Source organism: Nycticebus coucang, chromosome 18 (genome assembly GCF_027406575.1).
Source record: "Nycticebus coucang isolate mNycCou1 chromosome 18, mNycCou1.pri, whole genome shotgun sequence".
Classification (NCBI taxonomy): domain Eukaryota; kingdom Metazoa; phylum Chordata; class Mammalia; order Primates; family Lorisidae; genus Nycticebus; species Nycticebus coucang.
The window spans coordinates 61,188,583-61,209,214 of record NC_069797.1 but is presented as its reverse complement, the minus strand read 5'-3'; the positions used below and the strand labels follow the sequence as shown (position 1 = coordinate 61,209,214).

Below are 20,632 nucleotides of genomic sequence, written 5' to 3'. Positions count from 1 at the left end.
TGCATAAAAGTAGTTCATTCTCAATTAACTTAAAGGTCACCTTGTGCTTCTCTTAATTTGCTTAATAAATCCTTTCTCCATAGATAAACTTCTTTAGCCTAAGTATGTAGGAGGCATTGTCCTTCCCATTCTGGGGGATACCATGTGTTCCATTAGGGTACCTGAAGTATTCACAGAGCTTCCTCTTCTCTCCCATTTTATGTTTGCTTCTCAAACTTCATTCTGTTTTTCAATTTTAACTCCTTTATCCATTTGTGCATCTATACTTTTGAAAAATTAAATGAACAAAAGAAGAAAGCAGTGGAATTTGATTTCAACTACTTACCTAATCTTGATGCTTTCTAAGTACACAATCAATACAGAGATGAAATAGAACAATTGGATGTGACCAAATTGTTTGAATAAAATTAAGTAAAAATATCTGTGATTTATAAAACTGTTCCCATTAATAACATGATATAGTCTTATTTTCAAAGGATCGAAAATTAATGGAAGAAATTTTCCTTTCCACTAGCTTTGCAAGAAAGAAATAATCTTCTTTGAATATCCTCCTGTAAATCCTACAGCAAATTGTAGTCTGCACAGAACAGAATCATGGTGCCTAATCCTCCTCTTTTCATGGTTTAGTCTATACAAAGAGCAGAGCTGGAAATTAGATCTTTTGACAGCAGTTACTAAGCAACAGAATTTGGATGTTTTTAGTTAATGTCCTAATATATCGTGTAGCTGGTTTGTTGAAGTTTGTGCATTTATTAGCTGAGAGAAGTGCACACTCCGGAAGTGACTGCAGGTCCCTGTGTGGCAGGGTGGGCATTTGTTGTTGTTTTGTTTAGTACAGTGTGTCTTTTGTCACTAGTATCTGTGTGGCATACAGAGAAGGTGGTGCAGACCTTGTGACTTACTCTATTATCCCATTCTGTGGCTCTTGTTATATGAAAATGTAGGATTTTGTTCCTGAAAAGCAGAGCGAACAAATAAAAGATTTTAAGGTCATTGCAGGAAGCTTTAGTGCTTTGCCAAAAGTTTAGGTCCACTTCCTGAGGCAGTGTCATTAGAAGACAGCTAATGTTTGCTTGGTCTACTCCCAAGTTATATTTAGAAACGAGAGATTATTACAGATAGCACCGATCTGAATTTGCTCATTTATGTTTTTATATGCTACCAAATGATTAGAGTATGCTTTCAACTAATCGCTGACAGATTTACTACATTAGGGATTTTCTATGCCATCAGATTCCTGTAGTCATCAGATTTCTGCTAACGAGGTACTTCACAACAACCACTTTAGAATTGAGATGAACTCTTTCAGGCCCCAAAAGAACCAGAAAATTTGGCTTTCCTTACCTAAGAGAACTAAGGCGGTCACAGAGGATGGAGGGCGAGATCTCCTTAGAACATACTTTGCTGTGGTGTGTGATTCTGAAAGGCTGGGATTAATAGAGCTCATGCTGGCATGCTCCCATCTGTGCTCATGTAGACTCCAGAGCTGGCAGCTGCTGCCCCTCCCTGCATACAGGTGGCTCCCAGTTTGATGGAATGTTCCAGGAGTGGGATCTGTGTCATAAGAGCCATGTCCTTTATCCTCTAGCACATATGCAGACCTGCTCCTAATACCTGTGTGACGGGGTCCACTTTTCCTTCCTATCCCTCAGTGCTCACAGAGTGCATCCAGCTCACTCTTGCTTTGAGCCCAGGCTCCTAACATTCTGGGTTGTCTCTTAGGACCCTCAAGCTTGTGTTGTACTATCCTCCTTTGCATGTGATAGAGGTGATACCAGAGTTTAATGGTGACAGTCTCATGTGCACAGCTAGAAATAGACTATGGATTTTGTGTTTCCCAGAGCTGTTCCTTGTCCTTTGTAATAGACCTCATTATTTCACAAGGCTCATGCTGGCTGATGCCACTCTTTCCCATATTGTTTCCTTCCTTAACCTGTCCATTTTTTTTCCTTACCCTTCTCTTGCAGACTTTGTACCTGACTTTAAAACCCAAATATGTAGGTTCACAATCTTACCTGCTCTACCGGAAACTCCCTGATTACACTAGGATGACCCTATGTTCTTTAGACCAATTTTTTTTAAGGAATCTATAAGACACAGCCCTTTCCTCCAGCCTCAGCCCTCCTGGGTGCCTCTGTGTGGAGGCATCATTTGATGTGGAGCAGGCACTGTGCATCCACTGTGTGCTGTGACTGATGTGACATAGGCACTTCAATGGTACTGTTCTGACCGGGCAGTTAGTATGATTTTACTTTTCCTGCCTCTTTCTTTCTAGTACTTCTCTTTTTGGGTTTGTCTACCCAAAGTTGTGGCAGAACTTCCTTGCTCAGTATGTAAATATTCCATTTAGACATTAGTCTGGCAGCTAATCTCATGTTCTTGTCAATCAAATGTGAGTGTCTTCTTACTGAGGGTTCTGCTGGGGCCTAGGCCAGGAAGCTGACTGGGAAAGGGACTGAGGAGACTAAGAAACCATGGGTTCAGGGGACGAGTGCCGGAGACTAGATAATGAAGAGAATGTATGTATAAGAAGTGAAAGGGGTGTGTATTTGTGTATTTAAATCAGAGGAGAGTAGCTATCCAAAGAAGTTTCGGTTGACTGGTCAATTGAAACTAGTCAAGTTACAACTGGAATTGCACAGCCTTTGCCATGGTTAGTGCGTCGTTAAGAGAGTTTGCTGTGAGTACTTCTCTCCCTCTAATAGTAATTAGTATACCGAGAGCTGTCTGTAAAAAACAAAACAAAAACAAAACCCACTACTTTATATTAAGTGGCTGCTGTAGGTATTTTTTCCCTCCCTCACATGTTACAGGCAGCCCATGAAGTCAGCTGTGCAGTGATTTGCAGTGCTTTTTGAATTACAGTGTCTGAGATAAGTTGGTGAGACTACATACACATAGCAATACAGTTTAGACCCCCGTAGTGTCCTCAATAAGGTCCCTGTAACCATAAAAGCTATAAATTGTTTTGAGAAGGGTAGATTCAGGAAAAATGGAGAACTATTGCATCCAGCCAGGTCATGGTGTCCCCAGCCCCTATGACTCTAATCCATTATCTCACAGCAGCCAAGGTCAGAATTACATGCTTACATCAGAGCTTTTAATAGAATTCTCAAAAATGTTTTGAAAAGCAAAACATTATTTTGAGTGATTCTCTGAATCTCCTGAGTTTATGAGATATTGCAATGGCTGCTGTATTTGTTCAGTCTTCAAGAAAATAGCAGAGAACCACTGTGGAACTGCTTTCAGACATTTCAGTTGGCTTGAATGCACCAACTCAAAGCCAAGAGGAACCATCATTATGTATCAAGAAGCTGAAGGAAATATCCTAGTCTTCTCATTTTCTCTTCCTTTGTCTTTTTTTTTTAATGGGAAGGAGATAAAAGGCTAGGGGAAATACAAGATGATGTGGTGGCATAGAGCAAGGGAGCTGTACTGTGGTAGTCACTGGGGATCCCACTCATCCCGATTCTCTCTCTGGGCACACGGTGGGACCGTGTAGCTCCAGCCCCTCTGAAGTTAGGCTCAACTATGGGACATCCTTTGGTTAATACATAAAACGCTATATCAAAGGAGAAGAGAGGCAAGTAACTTACGGCAAGATGGAATTAGGACTTGTATTGTTTCAACCATTGAACCTATTAAGCAGACATCATTACTAAATAATGCCCTGGGCTGGGCCCTAGAGATAATACTAATAGAAGGAAGTTTTTATCCACCTCAATGCATTAGGGAAACAGCTAAAGATGAAAGGATAGATGGAGTTTTGATAGAGTATTTGAGAGTGATTAGGGACTAAAAGTGGTGGTGAAAAGCAAAGCAAGTCCACTGGAGAGCTGACTTGATAGACTATTTGGAGAAATTGTTGATAGTATTTGTGCTAGGAAAGATGTAATGAGGAACTGAGTTAAGATGGTGGCAACGAGACTCTATGAAAGTAACTTTTCTTTTCTTTTTTTACCTAATTGTTAAAAATACTTTAAAGACCAAGTATGCACAAATTGTCTTTAAACCTAATATTAAATATATTAATATTATGAGTTTGATTTACTTTATTTCTATACCTAATTCTAAATCTTCTATGGTTAAAAGATATCCATTAAAGAATATTACGTCACCCCAAACAAGACGTATTTAGAGGTTGAGTTGGGTTTTACCATCTTAGTGCACTGAGGTTATTTATCAACCAGAGAGATTGGGCTAGGATGCATAATTAATTTCTTACCATGACATCAATTAATTACACTGAGTCCCACTTTACACTCTCTGGAATAGGAACTCTCATTTCCAAAATGCTGGTCTTAAGGCCCTGGGCACTTCTATTCAACTTACACATAACCTAATGTCTGGTTTGAAATCTGCATCTTTGCCAGGAAAGAACATCTTACTTCAAGCTTGCTTTAATTTCCATTTATTTCTTTGGCTGTCTTAAGACAATATACTTTCACCTTTTGTCTGGTTTCATACATACATCTATTTGACTCTTCATATATAACTTTAATTCTTTTGTAAAATCTTTTACCATTATGGTGTGATTTGACAGGACTCTGATTTTTCAATGTATTTTTGCTTAACAGGGCCACAATTCTTACAGGTAATAAAATGACATCTAGCTTAATTCTGCACATCCCTTGGGGCTCCATCTGGCTCTTGAATCACAACACTAAAGTCCTATTCCTGGCACATATATAAGAGACCATTGTGATAAACGTGATAGGATTTGCCAGTTGATTAATGGTCCTCTGCAGGCCTGAGTGTGGTACATGTAGCTCTTAGTGCTGAGAACAGCCTTCGCCTGCACTCTGGTCAGCCACGATCCAGTTTTGTCATCTTCAGCAAGTCATTTAACAGCGTTGGGCCTCAGTTTGCTTACAAGAACTCTTCCAATTCTAAAATCCTATACTCTATTAAATTCTAATTTATTGTTGTCAAAAGTATTGGTGTTTTACTTTGTGTAGATATAGCTCAAGAAGTAACTAGATTTAATCTTCTCAGAAAGTGTCATGCAAAAGGCAGCGAAATACTAAATGGCTTTGCTTCCTTCCAGATCTTTGATGATGCGTACAAATCCCAGCTCAGTTGTGTGGTTGTGGATGACATTGAGAGACTGCTTGGTGAGTCCTTACTTCTGACATCCTACTGTCTTTGCCACATTATAGCTAATGTCTCAAAAAAATACAAGAGAAAATTAACAAGTATGTAGAAATTATAAAGCAATAGAAATAATATTATTTCTCATACCTGACATCAGCTGTAGTATTCATGTTAACATGCCCTGTTACTGTAATTCTGTTATAAACTGCTTTCCTGTAAGGCCCAGGTCTTATTTTGTATCTTCCAGTGTGCCTTGCCATAATAAATGACTAGTAATTTTCACTGATAGACGTTTTGGTTGTTTAGTACCTCTGAGCTGCCTATAGCTCTGAGGTCCACTTGTGAACTTTGATAGAAGGGCTTAGCATCAGAATGAGATCCACAAATTTGCTAAAGTACTTGGGCTAGAAGTTTTAAGCTCTCTGTACCTCAGTTTTTGCTCTTGCAAAACAGAGACTGTCATCTTTTCCTTGTTTACCCCACAGAGTAATTGTGAAGACAAAAATGGGATGATAAATGTTGAAAACACTGAAAGCTCAAAGTGCTCTGTAGTAATTTTTAAAAATATTTATTAATCTCCTGTGTTGAAGTGCACTTCTGTAGGATACAACCATTAATAAGACTTGAGTCCTTGCACTCAACTCATAAGAAGTAAGCGGCAAGTAAATGCCAGAAAGTTGTCGTTACTCTTAATTTTATTGCATTGTAAAATTAAATCGATCTGGTATAAATTCATTATAACAATGGCTTGGGGTGGGATAATTATCTCTATTGAAATAGAAACCCACCTAGTGACTTAATAAACATCTGAAAATACTACCCAGTACCTGATTATCCCTTCTTCCTTAAGCTATGGTATCATAATGATTTCAAATTACATTTTTCCCATTATTTTCAGACTTGCTTCATGTCCTCTGCTACTTATTTTCTGAAGTCTTGGCAATGTCTGTTATAAAGCAAAATATCTAACAAAGCATATGAGGTCTCCTTAAATTGATAGTTTCATCTGGTAACCTAAGTTTCTGGTCTGCTGTGTTTGATACATCTCAGCCCAGTTTATAGGATTATTTCTTTAAAAGCTTTTAGGCACACACTCATGGCTCTGTGTAAATTCCTTTATCTTAACACAATTGAGATGTGTGGTCATAGCAACCCTACTATGTAAGGAATGTGTGGCCTCTGAGTATATTTTTGCTTGTAGGAATAGTTATTATCTATACTTGCTTGTTCATTTATTCAACAAGCATTCGCTGAGCCCTTACTACTGTGCTGGAATTATTAGGGTCTCAGAAAAACAAGATGGTACCTGTCTATTATAAAATATATTAGCAAAAATTAATGCAAAGAAGAATGTGCTATGTGTTCTGGTTATTCATAAAACAGAGGGATCGCTTCTGGCCCATTTTGACATCAGGGCTGATGGTGCAGGTAACTCTACGCACAGGACAAGGGTACTTATGCAATATTGGTAGAAGTCTAACCAGTACAAAGTTTACTGAGAAAGTCTTCTGTCCTTTGCCATCTGAGGGCCCATCTTAGCGGTTGTACCCCCCCTTTACAGTTTTATTAAAATTCTTTACTTATGGGCGGCACCTGTGGCTCAGTGGGTAGGGCGCCAGCCCCATATACCGAGGGTGGAGGGTTTGAACCCGGCCTCGGCCAAACTGCAACAAAATATAGCCAGGCGTTGTGGCAGGGGCCTGTAGTCCCAGCTACTTGGGAGGCTGAGGCAAGAGAATCGCCTACGTCCAGGAGTTGGAGGTTGCTGTGAGCTGTGACGCTAGAGCACTCTACCGAGGGCAATAAAGTGAGACTCTGTCTGTCTCTGAAAAAAAAAAAATTCCTTACTTATTATTGTCCCCTCCACCCAGTTTCTAGCATCATATTTTCTTATCAATGTACTCATTGCTGTAGTTTCTTAGAAAAGCTTAGCAAATAACCTGGGGAATTTTCCCAGGTTAAAAAAGGAATGTCTATATGAACTCAGAATAAATATTTAGAAACTTTTTAAAAAAATACAAGGGCTTTTATATTATATTTTAAGCATGTAGCATGTAATTTTCTTATTATAGATGGTGCCATGGCTTTTGTTTAGAGCAGTGTTTACTCCTGATGCAGATCAATCTGAGTGTTTGGGATATGTGCACATGTTTATTGAATCCCTAAACACAATAATGTTTCTCTTCTAGATTATGTTCCTATTGGCCCTCGATTTTCCAATCTCGTATTACAGGCTCTTCTTGTGTTACTGAAAAAGGCACCTCCTCAGGTAAATAATAATAACAATAATAAGGAATATTTTTACAAAGAGTTTTTCAGTAAATTGCGTATGGGTATTGGTGCATGCTCTCTAACTGGGTTATCATAAACATACAAAATTCTGTTCTTGAAGGGATTTTGAAATTTCATTTGATCTGGCCTTCTACTTAAAGTGAGTTATTTTCTTAACAGAATTTTTCCAGCTCTTTTCTGAAGATAACCAAGAATCCCAATTTTGATTAGTACTGATTTTGTCATTTTATAAACTCTCCACCATATTATACATCCCTTCCCTCCTCCATCTGCCCAGAGAGATTATAATGTTAATGTGGACAGGATTAAACATATGTTCGCATTTGTCTCATTTATCATTTTATAGGTTTTCCTAAAAATTTGTATTTGAGGAAATTTAAGTTTCTTTTAGCCAAATTTAAGATTTTTTAAAATAGATAATTTTATTTATAGCAGAGATCTTGGTTCACATGGTTGCATTTTTACTTATGTGTCTATTAGAGTCTGGTGATTCTGATAGCTTAACAAATTTAAAACCATCCTATGACGGTTGGTTAAATATGTTAATTATGTAGTGGCTGCCGGAGCATGTTTGGCTATGTCACAAGACACAGATTCTCTTGATTGATTCTTAGTGTTGTAAACTCGAAGAAATGCCAATCAAAGGCAGATGCAAAGGAGTTAAGCACTAACTTGAAAAACACCTTAATGTTTATATAGGAATTTCATATTTGAAGTTAGTGATAAACTAATTCATATGGAAAATATTTAATGTTAAGCTAGTGAGTCTAATTTTTAATTGAACAGTTAAAATTGTGTGTGTATTTAACACTTTAAAGTAAAGGACTTACCTTGATTTTCTAGGGTTTAGGTTTTTTTCTAACTTCTAGGGTAGTAAAAAAAAAAAAGTAACCTACAACAGCCTTGAATATTTGCTATAAAAATGCACTGTGGAAGGATTTTTAAATCCTCTTTCTGTAGCCATTATTTCCACTAATTGAAGTTTTAGCTTATACTAAAGGTTTGAGAAGTGAGTACATTTTTTCCTCCTCTGATTTCTTCAATATTTTTATAAATATATAAACAGATGTATCTAAAAGTGCTAAAGCAAAAATAATTTCTCCCCAGCTTCTACATATATTACACAAACACAAAAATCTTTTTTATGAAATGAGTATATTTTAAATTATTTAGAATGAGAGACGTTTTTCTAGGCATTTAAACTTATGTAATATTCAGCTTTTTAGCTAAAAGGAATTTATGTTAGAAAAAGGAAGAAAAATTTTTCAATGTTATTTTAAACTGTATACATTGATTTAAACAGAAATACATCCCCTGAGATTGATTTGTAATCCAAAATAGATACTAATAGAAATAAACAGAAAATATTAACAAATGATCTGCAGCATTTTTATGAAAGATTTTAAGAGTAATTATTTCTATTTTGTAAAAATAATTGTAAGATTTTTGACAAAAAACATTGTCTTATGCTATGCTTTTAAATCTCACCGCGTCTGGGACAGAGGTTTATACATACATCCTTCACAGATAGCTTGATCAACAATTTTTAAGTGTCTTTTCTTTTTTTTTTTTTTTTTTGTAGAGACAGAGTCTCACTTTATAGCCCTCGGTAGAGTGCCGTGGCCTCACACAGCTCATAGCAACCTCCAACTCCTGGGCTTCAACAATTCTCCTGCCTCAGCCTCCCAAGTAGCTGACCACAGGTGCCCGCCACAACACCCAGCTATTTTTTTTTTTTTTGGTTGCAGTTCAGCCGGGTCCGGGTTTGAACCCGCCACCCTCGGTATATGGGGCCGGCTCCTTACCGACTGAGCCACCGGCGCCTTACCGACTGAGCCACAGGCGCCACCCTTTAAGTGTCTTTTCAATTGGCTTTAGTGTTTTAGAATTGCTAAAGTTTATATCTAGATCGGGTATGATTAGAGCAAAAACATTAAAAAATAAGTAAAGTTCAAACGGTCATGAGTACATGAAAAAATACTCAACATCATTAAGCGTCAAATAAATGAAAATCAAAATCAAAACCAGTACAGTGAAGCACCATTTCATATTGGCTGTAATTAAAAAGCCAGATAATAAGTAGTGTTGGTAAGGATGTAGAGAAATTGGAATCCACTTACACTGCTTGGTAAGAATGTAAAAATTATGCAGCCTTTGGAAAACAATCTAGCACATTCTTCAAAAGATTAAACATTGAGTTACCATGTGACCTAGCCATTGCATTCTTAGGTATACACCCAGAGGAAAGGGAAATATGTCCACGCAAAAGTTTGTATTTGAATGTTCATAGCAGCATTATTCATAATAACCAAAAATAGAAACAACACAAATGTTCATCATGTGAAATCTGGTATATCCATATAATGGAACATTATTCAGCAATAAAAAAAAATGCAGGATTATTTTGGTGGGCCTGCAGGGCCCAGGCCAGGGTCTGGGGTGAGCAGGCAAGGCCCACAGTCCTGGTTTCCAGATTCCATGGGGTAGAGGTGGGGGTTGCAGTATTGATACATGTGCCAACATGGATGAACCTTGAAAACATGCTAAGCAAAAGAACCCATTTGCAAAAGAATGCATATTATATGCTTCCACTTACGTGAAATGTCCAGAATCGGCAAATCTGTAAAGACGGGAAGATTAGTTGTTGCCTGGGCCTGGGAGGGCTGGACAGCAAGAATGGGAAGTGACTGCTAATAGACATGGTGTTTCTTTTTAGGGTGATGAAAATGTTCTAAAATTTATTTTGGTGATGGTTACATATATCTGTGTATATATGACATACTAAAACCCATTGACTGGTACACATTTTATGGTGTGCTATATATCTAAGTAAAGCAATTATAGTTTTAAAAAGTGGTTTCAGAAGCTACTTAAATAATAAAAGGAGAATTATATGGGCAGTTAGAAGTAAGGGGTGAGCATCTAAGGTACATGGCCCAGCTTGGGAGAAATCTTAGAAACAGAGATTGAGATCATTAAAAAGGATGTGGGAAGGATTTCTCTGAAGACTGAAGGGGAGGAATATTGAAATATTCCAAGAAGTAAGAGATCTGGTTGCCTTAGTGATTAGAAATGGCAGGGAGTCTCTTTTAAGGGAATACCAGCCTGTCATTAATCAGAATTTGGTAACTCTGACCTGGATTGCTAGATGACCTGCTATATAAGTGAATCAGGAGCAGGAGAAATGAATGGTTTAATATTTCTAGTCGGCATATATTTAATAAGATAAAAGTATGCTTTGTACCACCCTTGCTTTTTAAAATTAGTTTGCATTCTCTCAAGAAAATAAGGGGAAATTTTCATATTGATCCAGTGTCAGGAATCATTGTCATTCTAAAGTTCACCAAACCATTAGCATGTAGGTTTTTCAGATGTTCTCAATGAAATATTTAAAGTCTATTCATCTGAATGTTGTAGAGATGCATAGAGTAGTAGAAATTATTTATTACTGGTAAGAAAACAGAAAAGTTCGAGACATTTTTCTTTAAAAGGAGGAACTGTACATGTGTACAATATAGCAATTATATCAGTCACAGAATCCTTAATTTTGTGTTTGTTATAATTCCAGCTTTCACACAGAAAAATTGTGTGTGCATGTGTGCACATGCTCAAATAAAAGAATCCCTTCGAGGCAGGATGGATGTTGTTATGTATCCAGATATTCTCTTTTCTACTTCCACCCCTCCCCCACCTCCCCCTCCCTTCCTGTAAATTGGCTTATTAAAACTGGTTCACAAGCCCTCCTTTTTCCCTTTGTGATTGCCTTGGTCTTGGATTTTCAGTGTAGAACTAAAAATTCAAGTCAGATTTCAGTTACTAGGATAATTTTCTTTGAATTTTAAATTTTTCTAAGTAAATGCATGGATTTTTAATGAACCTGGTATTCAGTGAATTTGCTTTAAATTTAGCTAGAGAGTTAATTTCATGATTGATTTATTAGCCCTTTGAAAGTATAAAAAGTGGTATTGGTAGTTCATGAAGACTGAAAAAACATCATCACATTTTGTTTAGCATCTTTTTAAAACCAATTAAAAGCTTTTCTAAAATGGATTGAACAGGAGAAAATAAAACATGTTCCCTAGGTCTTTATTTCAATCAAGTTTCCCTGTGTTCTGCAGGAGAAGAGATCGAGGGGGGATAGAAAAATTGAAAAGGGCTGTCCCAGCAGGGAGCCAAGCTAGGAGAAAAGGGCTTCTCTGAGAACTCAGCAGCAGTAGCTAAGAAAGCTCCCAGCCTGCTTCATCTACATGCAGAGTCACACAAGGCATGGGGGTGCTCACCGGCACACAGAGGTTTCACATGTGCTTCCCTGCTGATTCCTGTGAAAAGCTAACAATTGGCTTGGAGGGTAAAAGACCACTGCAGTTCACCCTCCCTGAGCTGGACGTACAATTTGTCCAGTGTTAGGAAATGTCCGGCTTAGCAGTGAGAGGCTTGAAGACACCCCTCCTTCCTGTGAGATTCCTAAAGCTGTCTCTTTTACTTGATGACACTGGGGCTCTTTTCAAGTTTTGCAGATTTATGGAAGTTGAGGAGGGGAATGTGCTTTTCAAGATCAGGAGGATGAAGGCCTTCATCTTAATGTCAAGGAGGAAGCGGTAGTAAGTGGGAAGGCCAGGTAACTCTTCCTGCAGCTGGCAGCACCAGTGTTTGGTTATTTCCTCATAGATATCTTCTGCTACCTTTTTTTCTTTTTGGTTTTCCTTTTTGGGACACAAAATAAAATGTCTGAAAGATAACTCCTGAGCTGCAAAATAACATGACGTCCCAATTTCCTCAAGTGTGAGAGTCGTTAAGCCCATTAACCTGTTTAATACTGGGTTTACTTGACACTTCAGGGAAGTAAATTGGAAGACCTCATCTGTATGTAATGCAGTAGCCTTGTAATTTATGGAGACTCAGTCCTTTTTCACTTCAACACTTCCCATTGCACACAGAAAATGTTAATATCTGATGACGCATTTGGGTAACTGGATAAGGGCACTCACAACTGGCCAGGGACCCAGCCACCCTGGTACCTACCATCTAGCCTTCCTAACTGCTAGGGGGAGTTGATATCTTAGTCCTCATTTTACTCATGTGCAGCTCACCATTTGGAATACTCTTCGGAACATGAAACTTTTACAAAAGAAGTCTCTTTCCTAATCCATATCAGTATTACTGAAGTAGTACTCAGACCTAACAGTTGTTAGGGTTTTAGCTAAGTTTTATAAAGTTGTTGAAAAAAAATAACTTCCTCACTGCTCTAGCATCTATGAATATTACCTAATTAAGGTGTGAACCAGTAAGACACTGTTAGCACTTTCAGAAGGGGAATTCGGGCAGACATGCTTGTTTCTCCATGGGTGTTTCATTTTAACATCGCCAGTCTCTAAACAAAATTGCTTTTTATGTAGTCCTTATAGGACTGCACAACATTGTAGTGTAGTCTCGCTTCAGATATGTTATTAGGAAGTCTTGGTAATATTAAGCAACTCTTCAGACTTTAGTTTGCTTAGTGAAATAAGCAGGTAATGGAAGAGACTCCAAATGATGCAGGCCTAAACATGAGTATCTCTACATCTATCTGTTAGAAATTAACTCTGGCTAATGACTACAATATGACTCAATAAGACACAGAACCACTTTAGGAAAGAGGGTTAGTCATTTTGCCAGACACATTAATTGTAATCACTGATGCAGTGACTTTTGCGTTGGACTTCATTTCTTTATTTAAAAAAAGGGTGATTGACAGTTTAGTGACCCAATTTTCCTACTTATTAAGTCAGTGACAATAGATGGCTATGATATTTCATAAAATTCTATACTATACTTTGCTTAATATAGTAGAATTTCTTGGAAAGTCCTATACGAATTAACTATCTGTCAATATGCATGTAGATTAATTTCAAATACATCAAAAAACAGTGAAGGAAATTTGATGAATCCTTTTATGAAATATCTATACGTGTCCACTGCATAAAACTGGATTTTAAAGTAAGATGTGAAGTTTATTTTTGTTTCGTTTTCTTTTGTTTTTGAGACAGTTATGCTTTATTGCCCCAGGTTAGAGTGCCCAGGAGTCAGACTACCTCACAACCTCAAGCTCCTGAGTTCAAGCAATCCCTCTGCCTAAGTCTCTCCTGAGTAGCTGGGACTATAGGTGCCCACCACCATGCCCAGCTAATTTTTTCTATTTTTAGTAGATACAGGGTCTCCCTCTTGGCTCAGGTTGATCTCAAACTCGTGAGCTCAAGGGATCCTCAGTAAGGTGAGGAGTAGCGGGAGATGGCTGTGAGATCTCCAAGGACACTACCAGGTTGTACTTGTCCTCACCTTCAGGGGTTGGTCTGCCTACTTCCTTCCCCTGCAGCCACCTGTTACTTGTGACCAAAGTTTCCCTTTTGTCTCAACTCATGGTACAACAGAATGGTATTTCACAGTTTCTTTCCTTTCCTTCTTGTCCCAGAAATAAGAATGCAGATCTTTAGAGATTTCCTAGGGATTTATGCTACATGGCATAACAGCTATTGGGTAAGAGCCAAAAGGAGGACCTTACAAAGAATCCAGAATAATCCATCAATATTCCTGTTATTTGTTGGAATGTAGATGGAACCAGGCATTGATATTTTTAAGTCACATCTTGGTCTGAAACCACATCACCTTGCCAGCCCTATTTACCCCTCACACTGGGGAGTGGGAAAAGTGCTTTTCACAAGGAAGACTCCAGACTGCCATTTGCCTGGTTTCACCTTTTTGTTTTTAGCCTTACTCATAGAACTGTCAATGATAGTGTAAATAAGAGCACAGAAATTTAAATCAGAAGACTTGGACTGGAATCCAGTCATTTAACTTCTGAGTCTTAGTTTACTTATTTGAAAAGTGGAACATTTTTATAAATTGTGTAAGTTGTGAGGATTAAATAAGATAAATATTATGGTTTTTATAAACTGTAAAGCACAACTCAATTGTTAATTATTCATTTCAAAGAACACTGACTCTGTCTTTCCTCATACAAAAATTAAATAAGAGCAGCAAACCGAGCAAGCAACCCATATCAAAGGAGCCTGGCTCCAGGTAGCTGCTGCTGAAGAAACCCTCTCTGGAAGAGCACAGAGCCCCCTTTCCTCTCACTGCCCCTGCAGACCCTGAAGCCAGTCCCAGAGGAAAGGGAAGATACTGGCTGGTTTCCAGAATAAGAGGAGTCATATGGGAAGGGAGGAGAGGGAGAAATACCAAGAGACAGTGGTGAGATGAATAGCCCTGTGGCCACCCAGTTAGTAACCCTTCCTCTGTGTGAACAGGCCCATGTCAGAAACTTCTGCATAACTATCAGATCACCTTCCACATAAATCCTCAGTTATTCTCCTTGTATGATTTCAGACTTAAAGAAAAAAAGACTGGAGAAGGTATGCCAGTACTGTTGATTGTAATTCCCTTCATATCAGTTGGCCTTCAAACTTTCTGAACACATGCTCTACGAATAAAAACATTTGCAGTTCATTCCCCCTATTTTCAGATACATATTATTTTATGGGATGATCATTTAAAAACATACAAAAAAATTTTAAAAGAATGAAATTAAAAGGAAGTTCTATTTATTCCTCCTAAAAATAACTGCTCTGTTTTATATTTTTACTTATTTATTTATATACAGGAAATCACTTTGTTACCCAGGCTGGAGTGTGGTGGCATGATTGTAGCTCACCTTAGCCACAACTACCGGGCTAAAGCCATCCTCCTACCTCAGCCTCTTGAGAAGCTAAGACTACAGGCTTGCACCACCACGTCCAGCCAATTTTTTTTATTTCTGTAGACACAGGGTCTATTTTTTCCAGGCTGGTCTCAGATTTCTGGGCTCCAGTCATCCTTCCACTTTATCCTCCCAAAGAGCTGGGATTATCATTTTATATGATAGGCTTAGAGGTTGGTTTATTTCTTCTTTATAGTTTCCTGTATTTTACAAACTTTCCTTGAGAAGCATGTATTGCTTTGATAACTCAGGAAGAGTTAAAAACTGAATGAGGTTTTTTGTTTTTGTTTTTGTTTTTTGAGACAGAGCCTCAAGCTGTCACCCTGGGTAGAGTGCCATATCACCGCTCACAGCAACCTCCAACTCCTGGGCTCAAGCGATTCTCCTGCCTCCACCTCCCAAGTAGCTGGGATTACAGGCGCCCGCCACAACGCCAGGCTATTTTTTCGTTGTAGTCGTCATTGTTATTTGGTGGGCCTGGGCTGGATTTGAACCTGCCAGCTCAGGTGTATGTGGCTGGCTCCTTAGCCACTTGAGCCACAGGCGCCCAGCCTAAATGAGTTTTTAACAATGAAAAACTAGGGTGATGCCTGTGTCACAAAGGAGTAGGGCGCCAGCCCCGTATGCCAAAGGTGGCGGGTTCAAATCCAGCCCCAGCCAAAAACTGCAAAAAAAAAAAGTAAATAACATTTTTCACCTTTTGGTATCAAGATAAATATTTCTATAATATATTAAAACTTTTTTATTTCTTTCATTGTAAGTTTCATTTTCTTTTTATTTTTTATTGTTTGGGATTCATTGTCTTTTCCTGATTTTATTTATTTGTTTATTTTTATTTTTTGAGATAGAGTCTCACTATGTCGCCCTCAATAGAGTGCTATGGCGTCACAGCTCAAAGCAACCTCAAACTCTTGAGTTTAAGTGATTCTCTTGCCCTGGCCTCCTAAGTAGCTGGGACTATACGCGCCCACCACAACACCTGGCTTTTTTTTTTTTTGTCGTTGTTTTCGAACCCACCAGCCCTGGTGTATGTGGCTGGCGCCCAAACCACTGAGCACAGACACCGAGCCATTTTAAAAGAGAGTATTTTTGTGGGCTCTCAATGCTTTATGGGCCTTGGGCACTGTGCCTGATAGGTAAGTCACCCCTACTTGTGAGGAAATTTACATGAACCTCACTTTTTTTATTTTTTAAGTCCTCCAAATTAGAAGATTTTTGCTTATTTCTTGGCTCTTAGCTATGTTCTGGATAGATGAAATTGTTTAGCAGATTGGCCTCCACACAAATGAGGTGTCATTACTGGACATATTCGTATTCTGAAAGGTTGGGGCCTAAAGGAGTAAGATGAGTTGTGTAGGGTTAAGTGAGGGCAGTGTAGAAAGAACTTCTGAAACTATTAACATAAAAGATAATTGTAAATTGGCAGAAAACTCTGGAAAGCATTTTAATACAGAGAAGTGCTTTGGATAAAAGTGACAGAGATAGAAATTAAATTAGGAAGAATATTTACCTAATTAGATTATAGGGGTCAATTTAGGGCAAACCAAGCTAAGAGTTGATAGATAGGGAAAATCAACTGTGGATGCAAGATTTGGGAATTTGGATTTGCTAATTAATCTGAGGTCATCTTAGTGAAGTTTCTAATGAGATAGCATCTATAAAAATCTTCCATTTGGCATTAAGAATACTGTGGCATGGTCAGTACAACTTTATTTAACCTTTTCTCCCAAGAGCTCAGAGGTCATTATTTCTAATAATATATCTCCCTAACTGATCATTAAGAGATCAACCGTTGCTGAGATGAGTTTAAAATTACACAAATAAGGGGTGGCGCCTGTGGCTCAGTCAATAAGGCGCCGGCCCCATATACCAAGGGTGGCGGGTTCAAACCTGGCCCCGGCCGAACTGCAACCAAAAAATAGCCGTGCGTTGTGGCAGGCGCATGTAGTCCCAGCTACTCGGGAGGCTGAGGCAGGAGAATCGCTTAAGCCCAGGAGTTGGAGGTTGCTGTGAGCTGTGTGAGGCCACAGCACTCTACCGAGGGCCATAAAGTGAGACTCTGTCTCTACAAAAAAAAAAAAAAAAAATTACACAAATAAAAACAATGGAGCCTGGTCGGATGGCTCTCCCCTGTGATCCTAGCACTCTGGGAGGCTAAGACGGGTGGATTGCTTGAGCTCAGGAATTCAAGACCAGCCTGAGCAAGAGTCTCAGTCCCAGCTGCTCGGGAGGCTGAGGCAAGAGGATCACCTAAGCCAAAGCAATTGAGGTTGCTGTGAGCTGTGACACCACAGCACTCCACCCAGGGCAACAAAGTGTGACTCTCTCTCAAAAAACAAACGAACAAACAAACAAATGGTGAACACCAAAGCATAGTGAAAATGTCAGCAAGGCCTGAACTCTAGTTTTAGCTCCCTCACAGACTGAGAGCCTCAGAGACCACGTCACCTTTCACTCCACGTTTCTCATCTGAACATGAGAGAGAAGGAGCAGAGGAGAGAGGAAACTAGGTAAGCTTTATGAGCTGCTCAGACTGTAAAATCTGATGGCTCAGTGTCTTTTCCATAATTAGGTACTAAATATCATGAAGCAGGCTTCATTTGCCTGCAGGAATTATTGTAAATTGTCTGGGCTAACGTTCTCACTCGTGTCCAGTCTGCATCGTGAATTCTCCTGGTTGTCCCGTCCTGCTTACAGCACCGAAAGGGAGGTTACAGAGAAGTAGACTTGAGAATGTGCTTCAGGGTAAAACCTAATGGAGAGTTTAAGTGTAGTTATCTGCCTCATTGTAGCATGATTTATGTGAAACATCCTTCCTTTGGTATTTAATGTAAACATTTAACTGCAAAAAAAAAAAATCACACAAAAGAAGTTACAGACATTCAATCAAGAGAAATCAGAAATCTCTTCCTGATTCCTTTTACTGTTCAGACTTCTGATCATTTTAATGGTCCCTCGGTCTTTTCCCTTGGATTGGAGAAACCAGGAGTCATGGGGATGTGTAATAGTACTTGTTATCTCACTAGTTTAAATTAACGGCTTCTAATAATCTTATCTTTCCTCTGCTAGAGAGGTCGCTGTTATCCGGTCAATAGCTGATCAACTGATAAACTAAAAGAGATAAGCCAGCCTTTAGCACAAAGCATACATCCATTCATCCACGATTATTTTCTTTTTAAAACTTGTTGCTATCAAAAGATTCAGTAATTGGGACTTAGAGGTACAACAATTTGAAATGGTAGGTAGTAATTTTCCTGTTAAACACTTGGTGTAATGTGCATCATTCTATGGCCAGAAGAAAGAATGTGACAATGAAGAAGTGATCTGCTACCCTTGAAACCTGTACTGGGATTATCATTCAGTCGTTCAATGCATATTTATTCATTTTGCATTTTCTACAAGGCACTGTGCTAGCGCTGGATGCATCAATCAAGTCAGAGTAGGGCGCCGGCCCCATATACCGAGGGTGGTGGGTTCAAACCTGGCCCCGGCCAAACTGCATCAAAAAAATAGCCATGTGTCGTGGCAGGCGCCTGTGGTCCCAGCTACTCGGGAGGCTGAGGCAAGAGAATTGCCTAAGCCCAGGAGTTGGAGGTTGTTGTGAGCTGTGATCCCACAGCACTCTATCAAGGGCGACAAAGTGACACTCTATCTCTAAAAATAAATAAATAAAGTCAGATATAAGTCCCATCCTCATGAAGGAAGACCAGCAAGAAATACATGGTACAGTAAATATAGTAAATGAGTGGAGTAGATAGTCTGTTAAAAGGTGGTGTGTACTGTGGGAGCGAGAGAGCAGGATGAAAGGAAAGGAAGGGTGCCAGGCTCGGGACTTAGGGGTCTGTTTTAAATAGGGATGCGTGGGTTAAGTGGAACTATGGGAAAGCTGAATTCAAACAATTCCTTAACTTTGAGGAAAGGACTCGTGTAGATACAGAAGGGAAGAGCATTCAAGGGAGAGAGACCCTCTCTGTGTGCCAGGCTTGCTGCACTGGGTACTGTAGTATCACAGATTAGTATGACATGGTTTCTACCCCCAGGGAATTGACAGGCTAGAAACAAGATTCAGGGTGGTAAATAAGGTCAGTGAAATGCTATGCTACGGTAGAATTCTTCTAAATGTCTCTGTACTGAGTAATACAAGCTAAGTAACAATATGGAAAGTTACTCTCATTTCAAGAATGAAGCCAGGATAAGTGGCTCTGAACCAATTTCTCCCTGGGAAGCTGCTCCCTCTCACTGAGACCCCACGCTGCCCTGAGTTCCTCTGCGGGAGCATTTGATCTTCAGCTTCAGACTTCTCCTGGGTCTCATGGTAACCCTCATTATACTACAGATGGGAGCTTATCTTCCCTAACCCAGAGTGAGCCTTGGCCTCTCTGCATCATTTGCTGCCAGTGCCCTGTCTTGTCGGGAAGAGAGGGATTCTCAGGTCTCTCTCAAGACTATTGCTTCCTTCCATTCCGTTCTGACAGTGATGGCAAAGGCCCTCCTTCCCATCCCAGGCATTCTTTATCTAACGCTCTGCTCTCACAAGCAGGATTTTCTTTGCTTTGCTTTGCTTTTTTTTTTTTCCTTTTCCTTTTTTTTTTTTTTTTTTGAGACACTCTCACTCTGTTGCCCAGGCTTGATTTCTGTGGCATCATCATAGCTCACAGCAACCTCAAACTTCTGGGTTCAAGCGATCTTTCTGCTCCAGCCTCCTGAGTACCTGGGACTATGGATGTCTGCCCCAATACACAGCTAATTTTTCTATTTTTAGTAGAGATGGGGTCTTGCTCTTGCTCAAGCTGGTTGCCAACTCCTGAGCTCAAGCCATCCTCCCACCTTGGCCTCACAGAGTGTTAGGATTACAGGTGTGAGCCACTGTGCCTGGCCTATAAGTAGGGTATTTTAATCCCAGTTTTATGGTTGAGCAGGATACAGGTAATGAGAAGTTAAATAATGTACCCAGGTCACACAGCTGTGGGTGATGGAGTCTGTACTTTTTCTACTGCACTTGTCCATCCTGCAAGTGCCCACTTTCTGCCCTCCTGGGCTTACATTAAAAAGGAAATCATGTGTATAAGATAGTTATCAAAAAGTGCAGCATCCTTCCTGGGGTGCTCCGGGCACATCCTTTGTGCTACAGCTGCTTCCGGTGCACTAGAGGTGGCCATGCTGGGTGTGGCTGCCAAGATCATCTTTCTCTCCATTGTAGTTCTTCCTCTTCCTGTTGCTGTTGATAGCAAATCTCCTTCCTTAGTTTAGCATTTCTAGTCTTCCTCTAATCGACTGCCCACCCACCCATCTCTCCAAAAAGACTTCATTTCAACCCTTGGTCCTGTGGCTCAGCTGTTTCCCCCACCCACATAGGATTTAGTAGCATTAGAGACCTGTCCCTTCTCCTCAAGGGTCTTGCCAGCACCTCCTCTTTGTCAGTGTTTCTGCAATAAATACTTCAGAAACCTTCCTAGATAACCCCATTCCCCAGGTGATGTGTTACTCGGTAGTGCTCTCTGAATATTTATTTGC

At 39.4% G+C, this 20,632-nt stretch overlaps 1 protein-coding gene across 1 annotated transcript in view; it reads left to right on the top strand.

The window, feature by feature from the left end:
• The window catches only part of NSF (N-ethylmaleimide sensitive factor, vesicle fusing ATPase), a 145,849-nt gene that overhangs the window by 113,129 nt on the left and 12,088 nt on the right, over positions 1-20,632 (top strand). The window contains exons 16-17 of the mRNA XM_053567778.1: positions 5,048-5,114; positions 7,284-7,363. Coding sequence (XP_053423753.1) covers positions 5,048-5,114; positions 7,284-7,363 — 147 coding nt within the window. The remainder of the gene's footprint in view (positions 1-5,047; positions 5,115-7,283; positions 7,364-20,632) is intronic.